The sequence below is a fragment of the Hyalella azteca genome, unplaced genomic scaffold (genome assembly GCF_000764305.2).
Source record: "Hyalella azteca isolate HAZT.00-mixed unplaced genomic scaffold, Hazt_2.0.2 contig12068, whole genome shotgun sequence".
Classification (NCBI taxonomy): domain Eukaryota; kingdom Metazoa; phylum Arthropoda; class Malacostraca; order Amphipoda; family Hyalellidae; genus Hyalella; species Hyalella azteca.
Window position 1 is genome coordinate 74696 of NW_025942036.1, and position 20562 is coordinate 95257.

General features: G+C 41.3%; 1 protein-coding gene across 4 annotated transcripts; it reads right to left on the bottom strand.

The window, feature by feature from the left end:
* Positions 1 to 33: 33 nt before the first annotated feature.
* Positions 34 to 19733, bottom strand: LOC108677161. Of its 4 annotated transcripts, none has more exons than XR_001931235.2 (15): positions 19616 to 19733; positions 15361 to 15508; positions 14194 to 14392; positions 13317 to 13464; positions 12739 to 13059; positions 12036 to 12515; positions 11462 to 11785; positions 10972 to 11096; positions 5959 to 6125; positions 4941 to 5082; positions 4568 to 4656; positions 4117 to 4299; positions 3349 to 3493; positions 1845 to 2765; positions 34 to 1740 (listed from the first exon to the last, which is right to left on the bottom strand). XR_001931235.2 is itself a non-coding variant. In XM_018165328.2 (15 exons), exons 3-15 carry the CDS (start codon positions 15498 to 15500, stop codon positions 2601 to 2603), a joined length of 2628 nt encoding a protein of 875 aa, XP_018020817.1. In that variant the 5' UTR covers positions 15501 to 15508; positions 16743 to 16819; positions 19616 to 19733; the 3' UTR covers positions 34 to 2600. The 4 variants fall into 4 exon arrangements, 3 of the variants coding, with proteins under 3 accessions (XP_018020817.1, XP_018020815.1, XP_018020818.1); XM_018165328.2 differs by adding an exon at positions 16743 to 16819 and having other exon boundaries at positions 34 to 2765; XM_018165326.2 differs by having other exon boundaries at positions 34 to 2765.
* Between the last annotated feature and the right edge of the window lie 829 nt (positions 19734 to 20562).

Genomic DNA, 20562 nt, shown 5'->3' on the forward strand with positions numbered 1-20562 from the left:
TCAATGAAAAATATATGGCGCCAATCTTTCAGTATTTATAGCATTCATTCTTTTCCAATAACAGGACAGTATTTTTGCAATCCCACTTCGTCTGGGCCCGACATTCTTTTATATATCTAACCGCTTGTCCGTGATTAAATTTAAGCCCGATGTGCCTCAAATTAACATGGATAACATAACAGGGAGTTAATTGAAGGCAAAAGTGAAAAATTTTTGTATCCTTTCCGGTAAGACTTTCGGAGGGCGTTACTGAAACTTTTTAGTTCATGAAAAACGTCTGCCTGAGAAAAACATAGTTTTTAAGAAGGCCATTGGAAAAATTGTGGAGCTGCAACACGCCAAATCATTTACATCATTAATGCAAATTACTTGGCATCCTGAAAGGCGAAAGCAAGCTATCCGCGTATTCAGAAAATAAATATTTTCTCCCAATTGAAAGCACTGGCAGTTGATTTTACAATGTCCTATCAGGAAAAAATTGACCAGAAAAAATTATATTGATCGAATCTCAGATTTAGAAATTCAACATAAAAAAATGATGCAGGCATTGACTGTTTCTTGAAGTACTCGCCGATTGTTTGGACAGAAGCCAGGCTCTGTAAGTCCTTTTAATTATGCATGGTAGAGGAAATTTAGCTCATGCCTTGTTTAGATATGTCGCGTTACGAATAGCAATACGTTAACTGGACGTAAGGAACCGATTAAGATATTATTTGAAAAAGTTTATTAAACAAAAAAAAATACAATTCAAAGACACAATAGTCTCTGCATTAGAAACGAATAGTGCCTGATGGCAAAGATTTACCAAGGATTTTAAGGTTAGTATTGAGATTCTGTACGAACACATTTCAGGGGCGGTCAGAACTACATGACCATCTCAGGCATTTCAAAACGTTCACCAAGCTGATGGATGTTACATTTTCCACAGAGAAACTCGTGAGATCGACAAAATTGAGCCACCTGCGGCGGCTATGAAATCGACCTATAAACCTCGGCAAAAAGAAAGTAAGCCATTGAACTGCAACTTCATAATCGCTAATTATGCTAAAGCTACATGATGGCCCACCCAATTACAGCTACATGATAACCCATCCAAATACGTATAAATAATAGCCAATTCAAACAGATAAATGGTCGCCCGTTGAAGTACAGATGTATGATAGTTGATTCAGATACAACGACATGATGGCCCCCATTCAAATTCAGCTACACGATAGTCTAACCGGACAAGGCCACATGATAGTCAATCAACCATAGCTACCTGATAGGCTATCCAACTTTGGCTACATGATAGCTCATTAAACTAGGGCCACACGACAGCCCAAACAACAATGGCAACATGCTAGCCCTACTAACTTTGGCAAAATCCAAGCCCTAACAACTACGACTGCATTATAGCCCAATCAATTATAGCAACATGCTAGCCCAACAACTATGGCTACACGTTTGCCCCCTATCAACTACAACTACAAATAGCTCAAAGAACTACAGCTACATGATAGCCCAACCAATTTTGGCTACATGTTTGGCCCATCAGCTAAAACTACATTATAGTCTAATCACCTATAGCAACATGCTGGCCCTATCAACTAAAGCTACATGATGGTCCAATAAACTATAGCTACGTGATGGCCTTTTAGTTAATTTCTACTACGGTAGGAATAACCCCACCAATTACGGCTGGAAATCTAACCATTAATTTTACGGCAAGACATCACCCAGCAAACTGAACTGAACAACCTAGCAACAGCTACGAGATAAACCACCTAGCAACAGCTACGATATAAACCATCTGGCAACAGCTACGAGATAAACCATCTGGCAACAGCTACAAGATTAACCACCTAGCAACAGCTACGAGATAAACCACCTAGCAACAGCTACGAGATAAACCATCTGGCAACAGCTACGAGATAAACCACCTAGCAACAGCTACGAGATAAACCACCTAGCAACAGCTACGAGATAAACCACCTAGCAACAGCTATGAGATAAACCACCTAGCAACAGCTATGAGATAAACCACCTAGCAACAGCTATGAGATAAACCACCAAGCAACAGCTACAAGATACTCGAGTCAACGGCAACTTCGAGACGGAAATAGTAATTTTCAACTTCAAGACGTGATAGTCACTAACTACTTGACGACATCAGACAGACTAAGTTACCTACAATACCTACTACAGGCCACTCTCCTTTCTACTTAGATATTTATAAAATTAACAATGATACCCGACCTTAGTATGAGCTATTAACCGTAGCATTTGATGACAAAAAATTGCATTTGACGACGAACGTCTGAGCGAAAAATAACATAAGGAATAGATGCCCTTTAGTCCAGGGCTCAGTTTAATCAAAACCGAACTAAATCAATTGAATCTATCATTTCAGTTTGGCAAACGAAATCATTCATTACCTGTTCAATAATTCATTACATGTTCAGAGCAGACGCATTCAATTTCCCAACTGCTAGAAACCATCATAAATTACGTCTTTTATGCTGCCCACGTTCACAGATGCTCGAAAAACATGTGTCGGTAGACACATGTTCCTAGAATGTGTCAGTAGGCACATGTTCCATACCAGGTTCCTATAAATTTCAGTCGGCAAGATCGAGAAGGCGAGCGTACTGAGGTCTTAGAGTAGACCAGCTGAAATTATTCAGATCCAGAGATGGTCGCAGCGCGGAGCGCAGATGGTGAGGGGAACGGCAGAAGTTAGCCAGCGCTTTGACCAGCTGCTGCTGCGTGTTGTACAAACACTCCTGATGGTGAAGTTAAATTCAAACAACTATACATAGTTACATGAACAAGTTATAAATATACAAACGTACATAAATGATAAGAGACGCATTTGATAATTCACTGTATTTTCTAATAAATTTTTGAGAGCTAAAGAAGTGTATGAATTACTCATTCAACATATTATTAATTATTTGCTTATTGCACATTGTGCGTTAATGCTTCATATGACAGAAATAAACCTGCACAAGTTAGTCCAATTATTCAATTTTATTACAATTGTTGTAAATATTTTATGAGTTACAAATTTTTTAATTAGTGCTAAATGTAGTAGCATTCGCATACTTTTCAGAGCAGACGTACTAGCGTATTCAATTTTCCAACTGCTAGAAACCATTATAAATTACGTCATTTATGCTGAACATGTTATATGCCCACTTAAATCTGTAGGAGGTAATTGATTATTAAAAGGAACCAAAACAAGATGAAGTTATTTCCAAGTTTCAGGAGCTCACAAGGATTGTATAAAACATTTCTAAAAGAGAGATTATAGCCAATCGGATTATGCTTAGTTTCTCAAACATATGATAAGTGGAAAATACCAACTTTTGGGTAAATTTCTGGATAAACAAGACGATTGGGACAGAGTGGGAGGCAGCCTGCGCCCACAGCCTCCAGCATGGCAACCCCAAAGAACTCGTGATGAGCGGTCGACACCACAACGTCACCCGAGTGCAGTATTTCCCAATACCTGCAAGAAAATAGCTAAAAATTCTAATCTAACACCTGAATATATCCTGAGGCTATATTCACCATAGCCTCGCACTCTACACATTACTACACTACATTACATTAGATTATACAGAGCACTACTACAGGCGTGTGATGTCAGTTACTATGATATGTCAGTTTTCATTACTATGAACGTACACGAACAACATACAATAAAGTATGCAAATTTATCTGTACCATTGATATTTTTATCCCTCTCTTTTTACTTTTCTAAAGAATCGTTCATGAACCCAGCCATGAAATAAACGATTGATGGTTTAATGTAAACCCACGTTTCCCTGAAGCATTAATGCATTGAAGTTCTTTCTCTCAAGCTCGGTGCATCTGAGTCTCCTCGCGTATCCAAGGCGCATTAAAGTTCAATAACCTATCCCTGGTGCATCAAAGTCCTATAACTTATTCCACGTGCATTTAAGTCCTATAACTTATCCCTGATGGACCCAAGCACTCTTACTTATACCAAATACATTAGATCCTTTTCACTTATTCTTGATACATCAAAACTCTCTCTCTCTTAACCATAGTGCATCAATATTCTCTCCCTTAGCTCTGGTGCATGGAACTCGATGGAAGTTCTCTCACTTATCCCTAGTCTGCGCATAACCCCAGTTGACGATGAAGTTCTTGAGGCGATGGAAGGCTTCCTCAAATATGCTGGGAGTTTGAGAGAAGTTCTCGCCCAGAACAGACACACGGAAGTTCAACTGAAGTTCTGCCAGCTGGAACAAAACTTGGAAAAACGTTTCCGGGTCCTTGTCGTGTTCCCTGCACAGAAATCGACTACTTAGAAAATGCAAACTTTTCAAGAAAACAGAATCTTCCAAATAACAGCGAGAAAATAAAATGCAATTTATAAACACACCAGCAGCACATAAATCTCAGATTATCAAAAATGGTAAAATGGGAATAGCAACTTCGTAGTTAAATACCTAGTGATTGCCGAGATATAATAGGACCTGACTCAAATAAAGGAAGAATTGTGGTAATTTGAAATTATTAAGTTAAGAACAGACGCGCCATTAGTGTAATTTACCATCTGTGAGGCCATATGATGTGCAGTGGCTCTAAGGCGTCTTTTCTGGGGCGCGGTAGTCTTGTTATCTCGACAGGAAAATATAATACCTGTAGTAAGCAAATAGTACCTATAAGTTATACTAGGGGCTACAAATTATTGATAATGTAGACACGTAATTTCAATATTTGACACGTTCAGTGGTGCATACTCACTATACTGAAAATTGCTCTGAATTCAAAGCAATATATTTTTGTTACACTGACTGATGTAGGTAAATTGTCACGCACTATATTTAAAAAAAAACAGCTTCTCTGCAGTGATAAAGATGGTTCTCACATATAGATCTAGTGAACGCGCCTATGAATGAACTTATATTTCATTAGTTACTAACCTGACTTTTAGCTCGTATACTAGCCGTGATGGTGCTTGTGTCGGACCGACAGTCCTTCTGTAGGTTGAGATGACGTGGCACTTCCCTGATGAACGACTCGAGGTTGTACTGGGAGTTGAAGACAACGCGGTCTGCTACCAGCCTGCCAGCATAAATGCCTTCTTTAAGAATCAGCTCTCCTGACATTGTGCCATTAAAATTATTTCAGAGTTCGTAACTCCATCAACCAATTACTGATCCAAGATAAACCCACAAATCACAAACGAGAAATCGGCTGCTACGTGTCCTGAGGCTGCTACGTGTCCTGAGGCTGCCAAGTGTCCTGAGGCTGCTACGTGTCCTGAGGCTGCTACGTGTCCTGAGGCTTCTACGTGTCCTGAGGCTGCTACGTGTATTGAGGACGTTACGTATACTTAGGCCGCGGAGTGCACTTGAGTGATTTTTGACAGCACGGCGCTAAACGTTGCTTCAACTCTTTGCTTCTGCATAGCTACTCAAACTATTCCCATCTTAATGCCTGGTAACAAGATTTCCTATAGTAGGTGTGACAACGGGCGGATAAACGCATTTGTCGAAATTAGAAGAATATTTTACATCACGAATTAACTGGCAAAACAAATACTTCAAGCATTCACCTATTGATATGTATGTATACATAGGAACCACTGTGAGAATTAATGACATTTAAAATGTTTACTTGCTGCAAAAGATACTTTTAAACAATTATAATTAAGATCCCCAAAATAATGACAGAATTTACTTTCTCTCTATACAACTTATTTAATTGATCATTGGGGAATATGCACTGTATAAGCTTCAAATTTTTTTTCAAAAAATACCATACAATGGATAATTTCACAAGCTTTCTAATATTGTGAAAAATGTTGGCATATTTGAATTACTTTTTTATAGAATATTAATTTTGTAGCAATTTGCAAATTTCTATTTGAGCATCGGGAAGGCGAGCATACGTTCAAATACAATTGATGCGCGAATCTTCCTATGGTAAATAACTTACGCTGAGAGAATTTGATTGTAGCCGTACTGGAAGTCCCTTTCTTTGGTGTCGCGTACAGGATAGACGAGTTGGTTCTCGTGGAAGTAGATGATTTTGCGCAGAGGAGCGAGGTCTGGTCTCAGTCCTATCAGCTCACACAAGTTCAACGTTGCTGAGCAAAATAATACCTGAAAAGCATAGAACGTCAATTTATACACGTTTTAGGGACTCTATGAATATGAATGTATGAACAAGAGTGATTTTATTCGTTATCCAAAATATTATGAAACGAAACATCACTCAACCTGATTTTGTCCAGGGGTGTGCTATCGTAGTATATGTTGGCCGATTTTTCATCTGAGATTGCTGATTTTACCTTGAACGATCTTGTAACAGTTTTGACTTCACGCTCTGTGACTAATAATTAATGGCTTGAAAACGAATTTTCAAGCTATAGATAGAACAAAAACACACACTATGGTAATATTAAAAATAGTTGCGAGTTCGTAACACCGTCAGCCAATAACCGACGTTTATTAAAGCTAAACACAGACCAGAAATCGTGTATACTTATGCTAAACACAGACGCCGCTACGTGTAAACGTGCCCCCGATCTGTGCCGCGTCTACGTCGTGGGGGTACCCTGGCCTACGCGTCGGCCGGATGCCCGGCTTGCTCGCGGACCAGGCCAAACGGCATAGGCCCCCCCGCCCAGATCGCTCCCGGACGGATGCTTCTTTCTTCCTTTTTATCGACCAAGGGTTGGAGAACCTCGGCCTCCCCTTTCCCCTACCCACATCTTTGGACGACTATCTTTCCAGGGGCACCTTGTGCCCTTCTCTCCTCTCACCTATTCTCCCTACTCGTCCTTCTCCTGACCCAGGTTATCCATCCCAACCCTGGCCCGGACCCCTGCTCCGTCTGCACCCTCCCAGTCACGTGGCGAGGATATTCGTTCCTGTGCTCCAGGTGCAATACCTGGACCCACAAGCGGTGCTCCGGCCTGCGTTCCATTCATCTCTACTCCAAAGATTGGATCTGCCTTACTTTCAGACGGTCTGACCCCATCCCAGCCAGACCCTCCTCTCCCTCGCCCGAATCCCCGGCCTCCCCCAAAGCTGGCCCCCTCCCACCTCTGCGTACTTTAGTTTAACTGTAATGGGATCCAATCCAGTGCAGTTGAACTGGCTGCTTACCTCGCCAAGAACGACGTGGCGGTTGCTTGTCTCTAAGAGACCAAGCTATCAGCTGCATCCCGCCCCCTCTCCTTCCCCGGATACGCGCTGGAGCGCAGGGACCGCCCCGGTGGTCACGGTTGCGGTCTCCTCATCTTGATCCGCCACGATGTCCCGTACACCGGATGAGACATGTCTCCCCTCCTACGCGGCGACACCACCATGGAGGCCATAGCAATCTCCACCCCTCTTAATGGTTCCCCTCTTCGAATCATTAATGTCTACATTCCACCGGCCTCCTCCTGCCCCCGGGATATTCCCCGGAACTTTCAGACAAAGTCTCCATACCGGGCGACTGTCTGATAGTGGGCGATTTTAATGCCCATCATCCCTTCTGGTTCTCCCACACGGACGACCAGAGAGCCGCAGCGTGAGGAACCGTAATCGACGACCTCGTCGCCGGTTCCTCCCTCGCCTACCTCAATGAGGACTCCCATACCCGCCTCCTCTCCCATGGCCCGCCCTCCTCTCCGGACCTCGCCATCATCAGCGATCATCTACTCCTCAGCACCTCCTGGCCTCCTCAAGTCGCTCTCAACTCGAACCACCTGCCAATCCTGATTCATCTCCCTTCCTCCGCCGACCCCCCGGGCCGCCCGCCTTTACGTCACTTTATAAAAAAGCTGACTGGCCCGCATACACGGCAGCCATCGAAGCGGCACTCGAGATGGCCCCTCCCCCCACCTCGTGTGGCGGTGAGTCGACCTTGAGAGAAGTCTTGACGACTGCTGCTGGACTGCTGCCGGATTCCGGAAAGACTTCTCCCCCTCTGTCAACCCTGGTAACCGGTTGCTCATCGAGCAAGGGATGACATCAGGGCGCGCAACCCAACCGACCCCCAGCTCCCAGAACTTAACCTGGAAATTAGTATTTCCAATCAGGCCCATGCTAAGAACACATGGCGAACACATTTTGCGTCTTGCAGCAGGCGCACAAACCAATCTAAGCCCTGGAATGTTGTCGTTGTTGACCTTGACCCTCCCCACCTCGCTTCACGGCGCGAAGCGGGGCCTAGACCCAGTTCTGGGGCCAGCCAAGTCGGTCGCCCCAGCGGGCCAGCCGCCCTGCAGCGTTTACGGGGTCCGCCCAAAGGTCACCCACCGACAGGGATGTGGGCATTTTAGGGCAGGAGAAAAGGGTGTGTGGCAGGGTCTATTTTATTTAGATATGAGAGAAGTAGCGGTGATTTATTTGTGCGAAGTTGGGCAAGGTTCCTGCGTGCAGGTCTAGGTAGGTTGATTTCAGATGGGTGAATCTGTGGTGCGTGCATGTTTAAAATTTTATTGTGAGGGAGGGTTGCAAGATAGTTTTCTGTAATTGTAGTGTGGATTGTTTTGAGATTTTGTTTGATTGTGTCCTGTGTAGCTTGTGCAGGCGGAGTATCTATGTTGGTGGTGAAACCTGTGTTGTGGAAAATGTTTTTTTTCATGAGACGGTGTGGGTGCGGCTGAAGGGTGAGGGTATGCAGTGGGTGGGTTGGGTTTTGTGCTTTCTGTCTAAGTTGTAGGCGTGAAGTTTGAGGTGTTGTGTTAGGGGTAGGAGTTTGGTTTCTTGGTGAAGGAAGTGTCTGAACGTTTGGAAGTGTCTGCGGTACAGCCTGTGGCTATCCTAAGTGCTGCATTCTGGACTGTTTGGAGTTAGTTCATGTGCGTGGGTGATAATCTTTCCCCGTCCTCGAAAGGGGGACCCGAAGCCCATGTTTTTCTAAGCACTGGAATCTCCTCCGCTCTCTAGCCGGAAAGCGTAACCTCACTCCCGCCCCCCAATCAGCCAATCCAATTGGTCTGAATTCCCTCTCCTCCCAGCACAAGATCTCCTCCGCCTTCTGTAAGCTCTTCACTTCGATCGCTCCGCACTCTCAAAGCCCCTCCACCCGCCGCCTCATACGTCGAATCCGGGCTGAACACCTCCTCGACAGGGACTTATCCCCTTTCACACCCGACATGGTGAAGCTCGCCATCGCAGCCGCCAACAACTCTTCCGCTCGAGGTCCAGATGGCCTCACGATCCTTCACCTCAAGCACCTCGGCCCACGAGGTGTCCAGTTCCTCACCCCTATTTTTAACATCTCCGTTCCCACAGCCTTTATCCCATCCATTTGAAAAAATTCAATAATTATTCCAATCCTCAAACCGGGCAAACCCGGAAACCAGGGCTCCTCATACCGCCCTATCTCCCTCATCTTCCCTGCAGCCAATATCCTAGAGCGTCTTGTGCTCCCGTACATCTTAGGATCCCTCACCACCGTCCCCTCGCAACATGGTTTCAAACCGGGACACTCCACTGTCACCGGCGCCCTCCAGCCCGCACAGTCGCCGCTGCAGTCGACCCCTCGAAGGCTTTCGACAGTGTCGACCACCGTCTCTTTCTAAGCATGGTCGCGGCTTCGGTCCTACATCATAACCTGGTCCGCTGGCTGTGCTGCTACCTCAGAGGCAGGCAGGCATCTTGCCTCTACCTGAGAACACAATCGCCTTTCAGAGCTATCCACTCGGGCGTTCCCCAGGGCTCGGTCATCTCGCCGGCCCTCTTTAACCATTTCATCTCCGATATCCCAGTGCCAATCTCCAACATTGCCTCATACGCGGATGACCTTATACCATCTTCGTGTCGACACCAAGGCTCGAGGCTGCGGAGGCTGAGCTCGCTGTGCTCCTTCGCAGCGTCTCAGATTGGTCGGCTGTCAAGAAACTGGGCGTGGCTCCTGGCAAGTCCTCGGTTACGCTCTTCACCCCAGATACGCACCAATCCCGATCCCACCCATCTGCCACTATCTGCAACGGCATCATCCCCCTGGATAAAACTCCTAAAATCCTAGGCGTCACCTGGGATACGGGCGTCCACTTTACGTTCTCCCCTCATGTAAGAGCCATCGCCACGAAAGCGACGGGTTCTCTTTGCATCTTAAAAGCCCTCGCTGGCACCAACTGGGGCTTCTCCATGGAGAACATTATTGCCACCTACCGAACCATCACGTGCCCAATCCTCAACTACGCGGCCCCATCTGGTACCCTGTCGCCTCGCGCTCAGCAGTTGCCAGCCTGCAGATAATACAAAACACTGCATTGAGACTAGCCACCGGCTGCCTCAAAATGGCCCCAATCGCCCATCCTCACCAGGAGATCGGTGTCCTCCTCCCCTTGTCCGCGCACCTGGACCTGGCTTGTGCCCAGTTCCTCGCCAGCGCCCTCCCATACCTTATTCCTCATCGTTTCTGCTCCCCCGGAAACCGCCATATGAAAGCCTCCATCCAGTCGAGGTTCAGCCATCTTGTGGCCGAACCTCGACGCAAGTGCCTACGGAGAGGCCAAGCGGTCCCTCCGCAGGGAGATCGCCTCCCGCGTTGCGGCGATTGACGCTATCAACGCCGTCCTCGCAGCCCCGCCACCGCCGATTGCATCAGTGGAGGCCTCACTCCCTCGCCCCTACCGCTCTGCGCTATCCCAGCTCCGCTCGGAATACTACAGCTCCCTGGCGTCCTACTCCGCTAGGATCGGACGCTTCCCTAGCTCCGCCTGCCCGGAGTGCCGGAATCCCCTCCAGCCCGTCCAGCATCTCTTCGCCTGCCCCGCCTTCCCCACGTCCCTCAGCGTCTCCTCACTGTGGGACAGCCCCGTGGAGGCAGCGGCGTTCCTGGCCACCCTCCCTGCCTTCGCCCATCTCCCCCTTCTTCCGGTGCCTTCCCCTCGCCCACCACCTGAGCTCTCCCCCAGGTGAGCGTGACGGACGCAATAAACAACTACAACGTGTATACGTGAGAAAGTTTTGATAGCACGGTCCTAGGTGCCGCATTCCTCACCCTGAATAGGTGCGTAGACGGGATACTTTGGCTGAAGTTGAGGGCTGAGGTGCGGGCGCGCCAATGCCACTTCTTGGCTGGCAAGGTGAAAACTGCGGCCGCATCGGGAGGTGTGAGTCCAGATGCTGGGTAGGAAAACCGGGAAATTTATAGTACCATATTAGACTGAAAGACGAAAACTAGCACTGAAAAATATAGCTGTCCAGGACCAAGTTCTTGCAACTAAGTTTATAAATGAAAACATAATGGCAAGTGGGTGGCTGATAATGATTTGTTAACTATTTGTAGGGATTTTCATTATTTGGTCTGCTGATCTTGCGAAATATGCGAGTAAACACGCAACTGTTGCTAAGTTCAGACATGTATTAATCCATGTGATGAGCACGTGATGTGATTCTTTCCTGTGTGATTAAATACTGCAATTGGAGAAGCAAATCACATTCTAAATTCACATACTGGATAAAATTGTCTCTTGATAAAATTCACTTACTAGATAAAATAGTCTGCAGAAGCTGCTTATGAGATCCACCACAGAAGGGTTCAATGAAGAGTAAATGAGCATTGGGTGGACACATATCCAAGGATCCGTTTTGAAGAGACTCGTTTACAGAAGAGGATTGTGTTGAATTCCCATCAGTTGTTCTTGCATTGAAATTGGAAGAATTTGCCTCATCATGCGTTCTTCCGTTAAATTGTATGCTGTTGCTACAAGCGTCGGTAGGGCCCATATCTCCAGTACCGTTGATAATACGACTGGCATCGCTGGACATTCCATCGTCAGACATTGGTGCATCCTCGCATTTGATTGCGATCCCTGGAGAGAAGATGTACACATAAACAAAAGTAAATTTAGATTACAAAACAAATCGAAATTACAAATTGAAAACATTCAGCATTGCTTGATAAAGTGTAGTAATTTTTTTTCACGTAAACGCACTCAATTGTATAGGAAGTAAAAACAGATAATCATAACAATTTAATTTTATATGGTCGCAATAGGGGAACACATTGTTTAGCCAAAGTGTCATAATGGTTTGATTTCAAAACTGACTTGATCAACAAACCTAGTGATGAAGTAGAAATTCCAGGATGAGGCTCACTTTTAATACCTGTGAGCATCGCACTCGTACTACTTGAAATTTTATCGTCTTGGCTTTTGTTGCGCCACACGTCACAGTTAGCATTGCTTTGCCATACTTCAGCATTAGCGTAATTTTTTGTACTAGAGTGATTATTCAGAGTTGCAACGTTTCTAGATGTTTCATGATTTGATATATTTTGAATCAATTCAGGATTTAGTTGGTCATGAACTTGGTCTTTCCCAGAACTTATATTAGAACTGGTTTCCTGGTTATTTAGCGTTTCAATGCTGCCATTGCTTCCAGCTCTAGCTCTTGAGCCGGCGTTACATCGTAGCACCTCAGCTGTGCTGCTAACGCTGTACTGCCAACCATGGTTATTAGGGTTTTGTTGCTGTTGCCTTCCAGCACCAAGTATATTATTGCTTGCGTTAAATGAGTTCAGTTGTGGTTGAATCCCTGAACCTGAAATAAATGTGTAAAATAAAAGATAGCTGTAATCACTATTCAAACAAAAAGGAGCAAAAAAATGCAATACGTTTGCATAAAGCACACAAAAAAATTGTATCGGTGCCCAGGAGGTTAGCCGATAGCTGAAGATATTCAATTCAAACTACAATTGCTAAACTAGACTGTATTTAAATTTTGAGTAAAGCTACAGCAAAAGCGACAGTAGTGACAAACTTACTGAATGGGGAAGTGACATTATTATGTGCAAAGGTTGGAATGGCATTCGCAGGAACGCGAATTGGAACTGTATTAGCTGTAGGAAAATGTGGTCGAGTTGCGGCAGTACGGAGACGTATGGACGCAGTAGCAGTAGCATGTGGATGCAGTAGAGTTGACGCCTGAGCCGGCAGTGAGGCCGCGCTTTGCAATAATGTGTGCAGCATAGCTTGAGCATCCGTCGCATTACCAGAGGAAAAATTCTTCAATTTGTTAATGTCTGCTTTGCTGATCGCCTTTTTAACATCTATTGATCTCCCTTTTATAACGTGATGTCTGGTCACTGAAAACAATAAGAAAATGCTTATTTTAGTCTTCAATATATCTCTAAATGACTTATGTGAATGAATTATGAAGTCTTTTCGACACTTAATAAAATCACCCATTGTCAACAGCCTTAATTAAAACTAAAATAAGTCACAAGAATACAAAATGAGTGAATTTTGACCAAAAATAACCAATAAATGATAAACATTTTATTTGTAGATGAGTAAATATAAGGTAGTTAAAAACTTTATGCTAATGGGCATTATAACGCACACAGAATTTTGTCAACAGGATCATAGTCATTAAAATCAATGAATGCAAATCCTCGATGCCGTCCACTGGAGCTGTCATACATGATGTTCACACAGGTGATCTGACCGAACTTCTCAAAGCACTGTTGAATATCAGCTTCTTTGGCGTCCTGATGAAAATAACAGAAAAAAGTGTCAAAGAAAAATTATTATCAGGATTAAAAGAGGATTCTGAGAAATATCTTTGATGGATTCTGAAAAAAGTGAATGAAAAAAATTACTACTACTACAAATAGTCATATATTATTACCAAAGTGAGTATCTTAAAAAGTAAGCTGATGCGTTTCATCTATTTTGTTAGATAGTAGTTTGTTGAAAATTATGTTTAAATACATTTAGTTATTACACCTATACCTAATACGCATTTACTGGTATCAAGAGTTAGCCAAAAAGATTTTAGCCAAGAGAACATCAAGATAATTGAGCATAGTCCTAATTTAAATCAAGTGACGGTCATCTTCATATTATGTTTTGTTAAATTGATAAATTGAAGAATAAATAGAATAATGGCTGAATGGATATTCAATGCTTATGGATGAATAAAAATAAACATACCTACAACTCTATCTGTCAACTACTCTACAAAGAGAAGAACCAAGCATAATCTTTTAAAAATATATACAAGTGCAGCCTTCTGAGTTTACATAAGCCCGAGGTGTTTGTTGAAGTATCTTGTTCCCCACTTATAATCATTGAAATGTAGCCATGTAATATAAGAAGGCAATTTTATATAAACTAGTGACTCTGTTCTGCCATTACACACACGTGTAATTAAATTCCAAAATTGAGTTTAGTTAAAATTTTTAAGAATAGACAACAACATGATCTTTTTTAATTACCTGCGGTAAGCCTCCAATAAAGAGTCTATTGTTTGAGCCTTCTGAAGTAGAGTTTTTTGAAGGTAGATTAGTCGTTTCCATGCGTGGCATAGCTCGTTTGGTCTCCACAACTCTGCCATCTACTCTATGTGGCCGAGCTCTTTGAACAGCATCCACATGATCTGCATTGGTAAATGTAACAAAACCAAATCCCCGAGACCTGAAAAATTGAACAAATTTAGAAATCACAAGTTAATTTGACACAGATTTGGGTGATATGCATCCAAATGAATCTTAGAATGAGAATGTTAACCTGTGATACAGCTCACTGCAAAAAAATTTCAGAATTGAATGCATATCAACATTGGTAGTTCAAACTTCTCATAAAGTTTAATGAGCCAAATATTCCAAGGAGACTAAACATTATATTAAAATAAAAGCTATATGATTAATTACAAAAATAGTTCAAGTATCTAGATATGGAGAGAAATAAAAATCTATTACATATTTATGGAGGTTTGTTCAAAAATATGTGTTGGGATTGTGGTGCTTAACATATGGTATATCTGTTCAGTGCAATGCTGGGTTAAGCTGCTAGCAGCCTATCACAGTGCTGTAAATTATGATAGTTATAACTATCATGTTCTGATAGCAATAAGAAAATTGCTAAACAACTAATTTCTTACTATATATCATTAATGAATCATATTCTACTAACACGTATACAGTTGCCTTAACAGTTATCTATTTATAGAGCCACATTGTATCTTAAGTACTATGTTTTACAATACATTCTGTCTTTGAATGTGCAAATATTCAAGCACTTGGAATTATGAATGAGGCTAAATATTGAGAAATAACTCAGTTCAACAAAGCAATTTATTGTTGTTTAGGAAAACATTAGGGCTCAAGTTCCTAACTACATATAAAAAAACATTATCAAGTTCTTTTTCCAATGTTTACTTATTTGCTAGTAATAGGCATTAAATTTCTAAAAGAATATTTATAAATGTACTAGTTTTACTTGGAATTTTACATATGATATAGCTTTTTGAATCAACAAAATTCTGTGTAATTAGCTGTCAATTGGCCCTACCAAACAAATATGAGCAAAGAAATATTGCTTTGTCTTGATAATTACATATTAATAATTAGAAAAAGTTATCATTATTTCACTTAATCTCTCACCTGTTGAGAGAATGGTCTTTCATAACTACAGCATCAACTACATCGCCATAAGCTGAAAAATGCTGCTTGAGAACATCACTTGAGGTGCTGTAGTCCAGCCCGCCAATGAAAATTTTACGCAGATGAAGTGGTGCCATCATTTTGGATCCTGAAATGCATAAAATTTTTAGTAAATGAAAATATTAAGCTTATAATTATGAAGAAATCAAGTCTCACCTAAATTCAACAATGTATTTTTATCAATAGAAAACAGATCTCATCAAATCATGGGTTATTAGTAAGAGGCATGGAATATATTTTCTCCTTTACAAGTTGAAATTACAGCTTTCATGCCATTTTTGTAGTCACTAGATGAATTATCTTCCATCTACCTACTAGTTAAAAAGAGTACGGTGCATAAAGTAGAAAATTCACACATTCACTTGCGGTGACGTGCACTTCTATCAACAATTTGCTAGGGCATAATTCATCTAGTAGGAGTATTGTGGCTCCAAAAATCACAAAAAATCTCTAGTCATGGCATGGAAAGCCTAACTGAAAAATTGGGCAGAAGCCAACCATGAATCTGGCCAATGACCAATGCCACCTTTGCCTATAGCTTTTTCCAATTTTCTCTAGGTAAGAATAGGAATACCTAATTAATATTAATTACCTATTTTTATCTGCAATTTTCAAAAATCACACATGAAACAATTGTTTTAGGAAACTACAGGCCTATCTTCCAAATTGGTCAGAAAATTTCTACCTATATTCTTTATTTGCTGTCTGGATTTACACATTTCACTGTCTAGACTCAGTAGACTGCGCCAAAATTTAAAATTTACACAAAGTATTTATCTGATAATGGAGTAACATAGTTTAACTTTCAAGTAAAAATTATGATTATTCCAATATTAGAGTTAAATCTTTATTCTGGAATCTAGATCATAGCCTTTTTTTCATAGGTACTATTAGTATTAGGCTAGGTAGTATAGTGCAGTGGGCTTGGTGGCAAACAAGAGATTTTTTTGAACCAGTTAATTTTTTATTCCCTTCTCTACTCAAGGTTTTGAAAAATTCAAACAATATCAAAGGTACCGGTATATTAAATTTATTATGGTAGCTATAATAATGCTGGTCTATCCATGATAGTGATACGATACTTACTACTACTGGTCTGGTCTGCACTCACATGAAATATTATTGACTAATTGAGTCAAATTTACTCACTTAGGACTCAAAAATGAATTTTGTCAGAATGGCAACAAAAAAATGTTCTCATTTGCCACTATGTCAGATAATAATCTGGATTGAATTTGTAAACAGAAAAGCATAGTGACAAACCACAATGAATGACTCAAAGATCTACTACTAGGTCTCAAAATGAACTTGAGGTCGCTTACTAGTCCCGAGTAGTCCGTAGTCACTTAACAGTTACCGTCAATGCCACTAAAGTTGCCACCTCACTAAAGTCGCCACGCTGCAAGGAAATGGAAATATTTATTAAAATCGACCCAATACGAACATTTCGTTATCATAGGAAAATACTAGAACATTTATTAATATTGCCTAAAGATAGTAGAATGCATTTTCAACAATTGATTTGTTATTAGTTTTGAGATTTCAAATCAACATGACGAAAATTCGTTGAGTGAAACGAATTTTTTCATTCTGCTTGATGAACTGCGTTTGGGCGATACTTTATTTCCGCGAAAATGTTTTCCCTTCGAAGTTTGGGTCATACCGAGGTGAAACGCAGTAAACAGAGGTTCGTTTTGCTTGTTCTCCCTGATTTTAATGATATGGAAATTTATTTATAATCTATCCCAAACATAACTGGCGACTTATGTGTTTATAATTTTGGGAGAAATGGCGAAGTTTGTGATGGTTATTTGCTTTAAGAGCCAGGATTTGAAGATAAATGTTTATTACTTTTTAATACCTACAACGCAATAATTGTGTCCAAGTTAGGTCTTAAATACTGTAAAAAGCATTCATTGCCCATATTTATTCTAAGATTAATAGCAATTAGACTTTTAAAAGCTTATAAAACTACTTCAAAAGTCGAGCACGATACTCTTGCAACGATTGGAGTTGCGCGAACAAAGGGTCAAGCATAGAGCTGCTGCTCTGAGTACATTTTGAATAGGCAAGACCGGAGTTGTCTTTCTACTAAATAAGCTTAATAAGGCTAACTACTCAGAGAAATCTCTTATAATAATACTTGATGTGTATTTCAACAGAACATTCACAGCATTTTGCGGTCTCGAACTAGCCACTCACTGCTTCAATTTTGCTTTGCTTAACTGTCCGGCCTCCTTGCCGATTCTGACCAGAAACTGTCGCACAGACCTGGGATCGAACCCGCGCTTCTCTGCGTCAATCATGGTACTCTGAACTCCACTGGGCCACCCCTTCGCAAACTTCTCACAAGTTTGCGACGTAATTTCACAGCTGTTATTTATTTCTTACAATATTTACAGTGTCTGACGAAGGACTCAACGTACACCAGCATTTCAGCGGTCGAGTTCTTTTAAGTGTGGTGCAGTGCGCTGTTTCGGCCATTGAGTTAGAAATAGGGTCGGGAATTATATTTTTAGGTTTGAGGAAATTCTTCACGCTGCATACAAGGAAATTCGTGAATTCTGTTTAGATTACTGACTAGTGTGCCACACTACTATGTAACAGACTAATTTTTTATACGGAACCGCCTGTCCCTGAAGTGCGTTTTTTCGATGAATTGGAATCGAGGTGGATAAATGTGCGAATGAACAGCCCTCCCAACATCGATATTCGATGCAGTGAAACGAGTTTCTTTTTACGAATTTAAGATTAGTTCGAATCCTCTTACTTATTATAGCCAGGAAAATAATTTATTCATTGAGGTTACATTTATTTTTGTACAAAAACAATATTTAAAGCATTTATTTATTAATTTCTTAAACAAAGACCAAAGTTCAAGGGTTGGTTTTGCCTAAATTTGAGGCTTTCTCTACTGTACCTCATGCAGGCGCTATTCACGAAAAGACTGCAATAACCTCGCCAGGCTATGGCGACTTTAGTGTACCCTTCGTCAGTATTGCTGGCGACTTTAAAGCAGGTACTATATACCTCACCAGTCACCACTCCTGACGGGGCTCAAAAACTTCCATTTTATTATATGATTGAGCAATAAAAAAACCTCGTGACTTTTTTTCTCGAATGTCTAAACATTAGTCAACCCTGTACAAGTGTTACATTTAATTTTTAGCTGATTGGTGTTTCAAAATCCAATATATTCTATCATAGTGGCAAACTAGAGATTTTTTAGAATCAGTGCATTTTTAATTTCCTCAATTACTCAATATTTAAACCAATTTCTTATGTATGATAATGCTGGTATCCACGATACTTTACTTGAGTTTACTGGTCTACTTATAGTAATCGAAATTGAATTTGTGGGAGAGTCTAAAAAACTCTCGGCTTTGCCACTATGTATTCTATTGCGTTTTCCGAAAGTGGCGACTTATGACTATGTGGCATTGACGGTAGCACTTACTTAGCGGCCACTATGCAGAGGGTGGATGCAGCGTCGCCAATATATGGATTTTTAAGCCCAAAGCGTCGCCGGCCATTTTAAAGATGCGTCGCCGGGTAATTTTTAATGAAAAGCCATTTACGCTGAGTAATGACGAACTATTTACAAGCCACGAACTTATTTAGAAGGTTGCATGATACACGTGTTACCCCAAATAACTAATTTTACCCTAAAAACAGTCCGATTGTACAGCAAGTCTCAACTGAACATGTAATAAAGCAGTCTGACCGCTCTAATGTGACCGAAACTACGCAATCGTATAAACGTTGTTTACATTTTTCGCGGGAACTCATCACAACTGATTTCCGGACAAGCTTCGCTGCATCGTAATGACGTAATCCATCCAACGTACCAGAAACCTTACTTTTTTTCTAAATAGTTGGCCGAAGACTGAGAAATATATTAAATGCAAGAATTTCAATCTAAATGTGTCGGCAAGATCTTCTGAAGGCGAGAATTTGGCTACTGAAGCGTCACCAAAGATCTTGCAATATTCATCCACTCTCTGCACAGTGGCTTAGCGGGTGCTGGGTATGGGTAAGGACATGGACAGGACAAATTTTCTCAAAAATCATCAATACAGACTGCAGTTAAATATTTTTCTCAGCACTTTCCGGGCCCGGCCATGAGAGAACAAAAGGAATGAAATAAGGTTAAAACTCAACACACAAACTTAGACTTAAAGTCTTAAACACTCACGTGCGTCAAAATCCAATTCCAACCGAATTAATAAAGGAACAGTTCAACAGTGAAGACTCTCCCTGACGACATAGTTTTACTGGATTTAATAAATCTTTCCGCACTTGATGAAAAAAATAGACGAAGCAACAAATTATTAGCAAAAAGCGAATAATAATGTAATTAATACCGAGTATTTATAAAGTTGACATATAAACTATACTATTAAGTATTCTTTAAAGAACTGTACAGTACAGTACAGTACACAGTACAGTAAATTGAACCACTTCTAAATTTTTGACGTCACGTCAATTTGGTATGACTTCAGTATTAACATGTAGTGGTAAATAAAAAGGATGTGTCTGGTCTGTATATTTTCGGCTCTAATGTTGGAATCTAACTAATAATTAGGTAGTCGATTATATATCCTTCTAAGTGATGGATACTACATCGGTGATTATTACGTCTTGGACAAATTTACGGCCGGACTTTCGACCGATCTCGCGGCCGGTCTCACGTGTTTAAAGCAGGAATCACGCTCAAATTAAAAGCGCGTTTTCGACATGCTTCATTTAATAAAAAATGTAGTTATTTTAATGCTAATCTAATACAAAATTAGTGACTTGAACGCCCGCACGAAATGGGTGTTGAAACAAACACCATTGTGTTGTTTTTGGTTTTGATCATGATTCGCAAATGTGTACATTAGTTCATTTATACAGCCACTGCAAAAAAAAAAAAAAAGACTTGGTTAAAAACAATAGCTGAACTGAAGATCCTAAAAAAAACCTGTTATTGCATGAATGGACAGAAAAAACTAACCATTTATGTATGTATACAGTTTACAACTCAAGTTGGAATTGCAAATAAGATTACAACTTATTCGGCAACAGGCCATGGGCCTATTTCTTCAATGCCGACACTTCTATTCTATTCTAAGATATGTATATTTATTTATTGTAAAAAAA

Excerpts from the sequence above, each read along its gene's own strand:
- LOC108677161 (XM_018165326.2), bottom strand. The coding sequence starts at position 15,500 with ATGATGGCACCACTTCATCTGCGTAAAATTTTCATTGGCGGGCTGGAC. Across the intron at positions 13,465-14,193 it reads TTATTGGAGGCTTACCGCAG|GACGCCAAAGAAGCTGATAT; the intron begins GTAATTAAAAAA and ends TATTTTCATCAG. Across the intron at positions 4,657-4,940 it reads GTATACGAGCTAAAAGTCAG|GTATTATATTTTCCTGTCGA; the intron begins GTTAGTAACTAA and ends TGCTTACTACAG.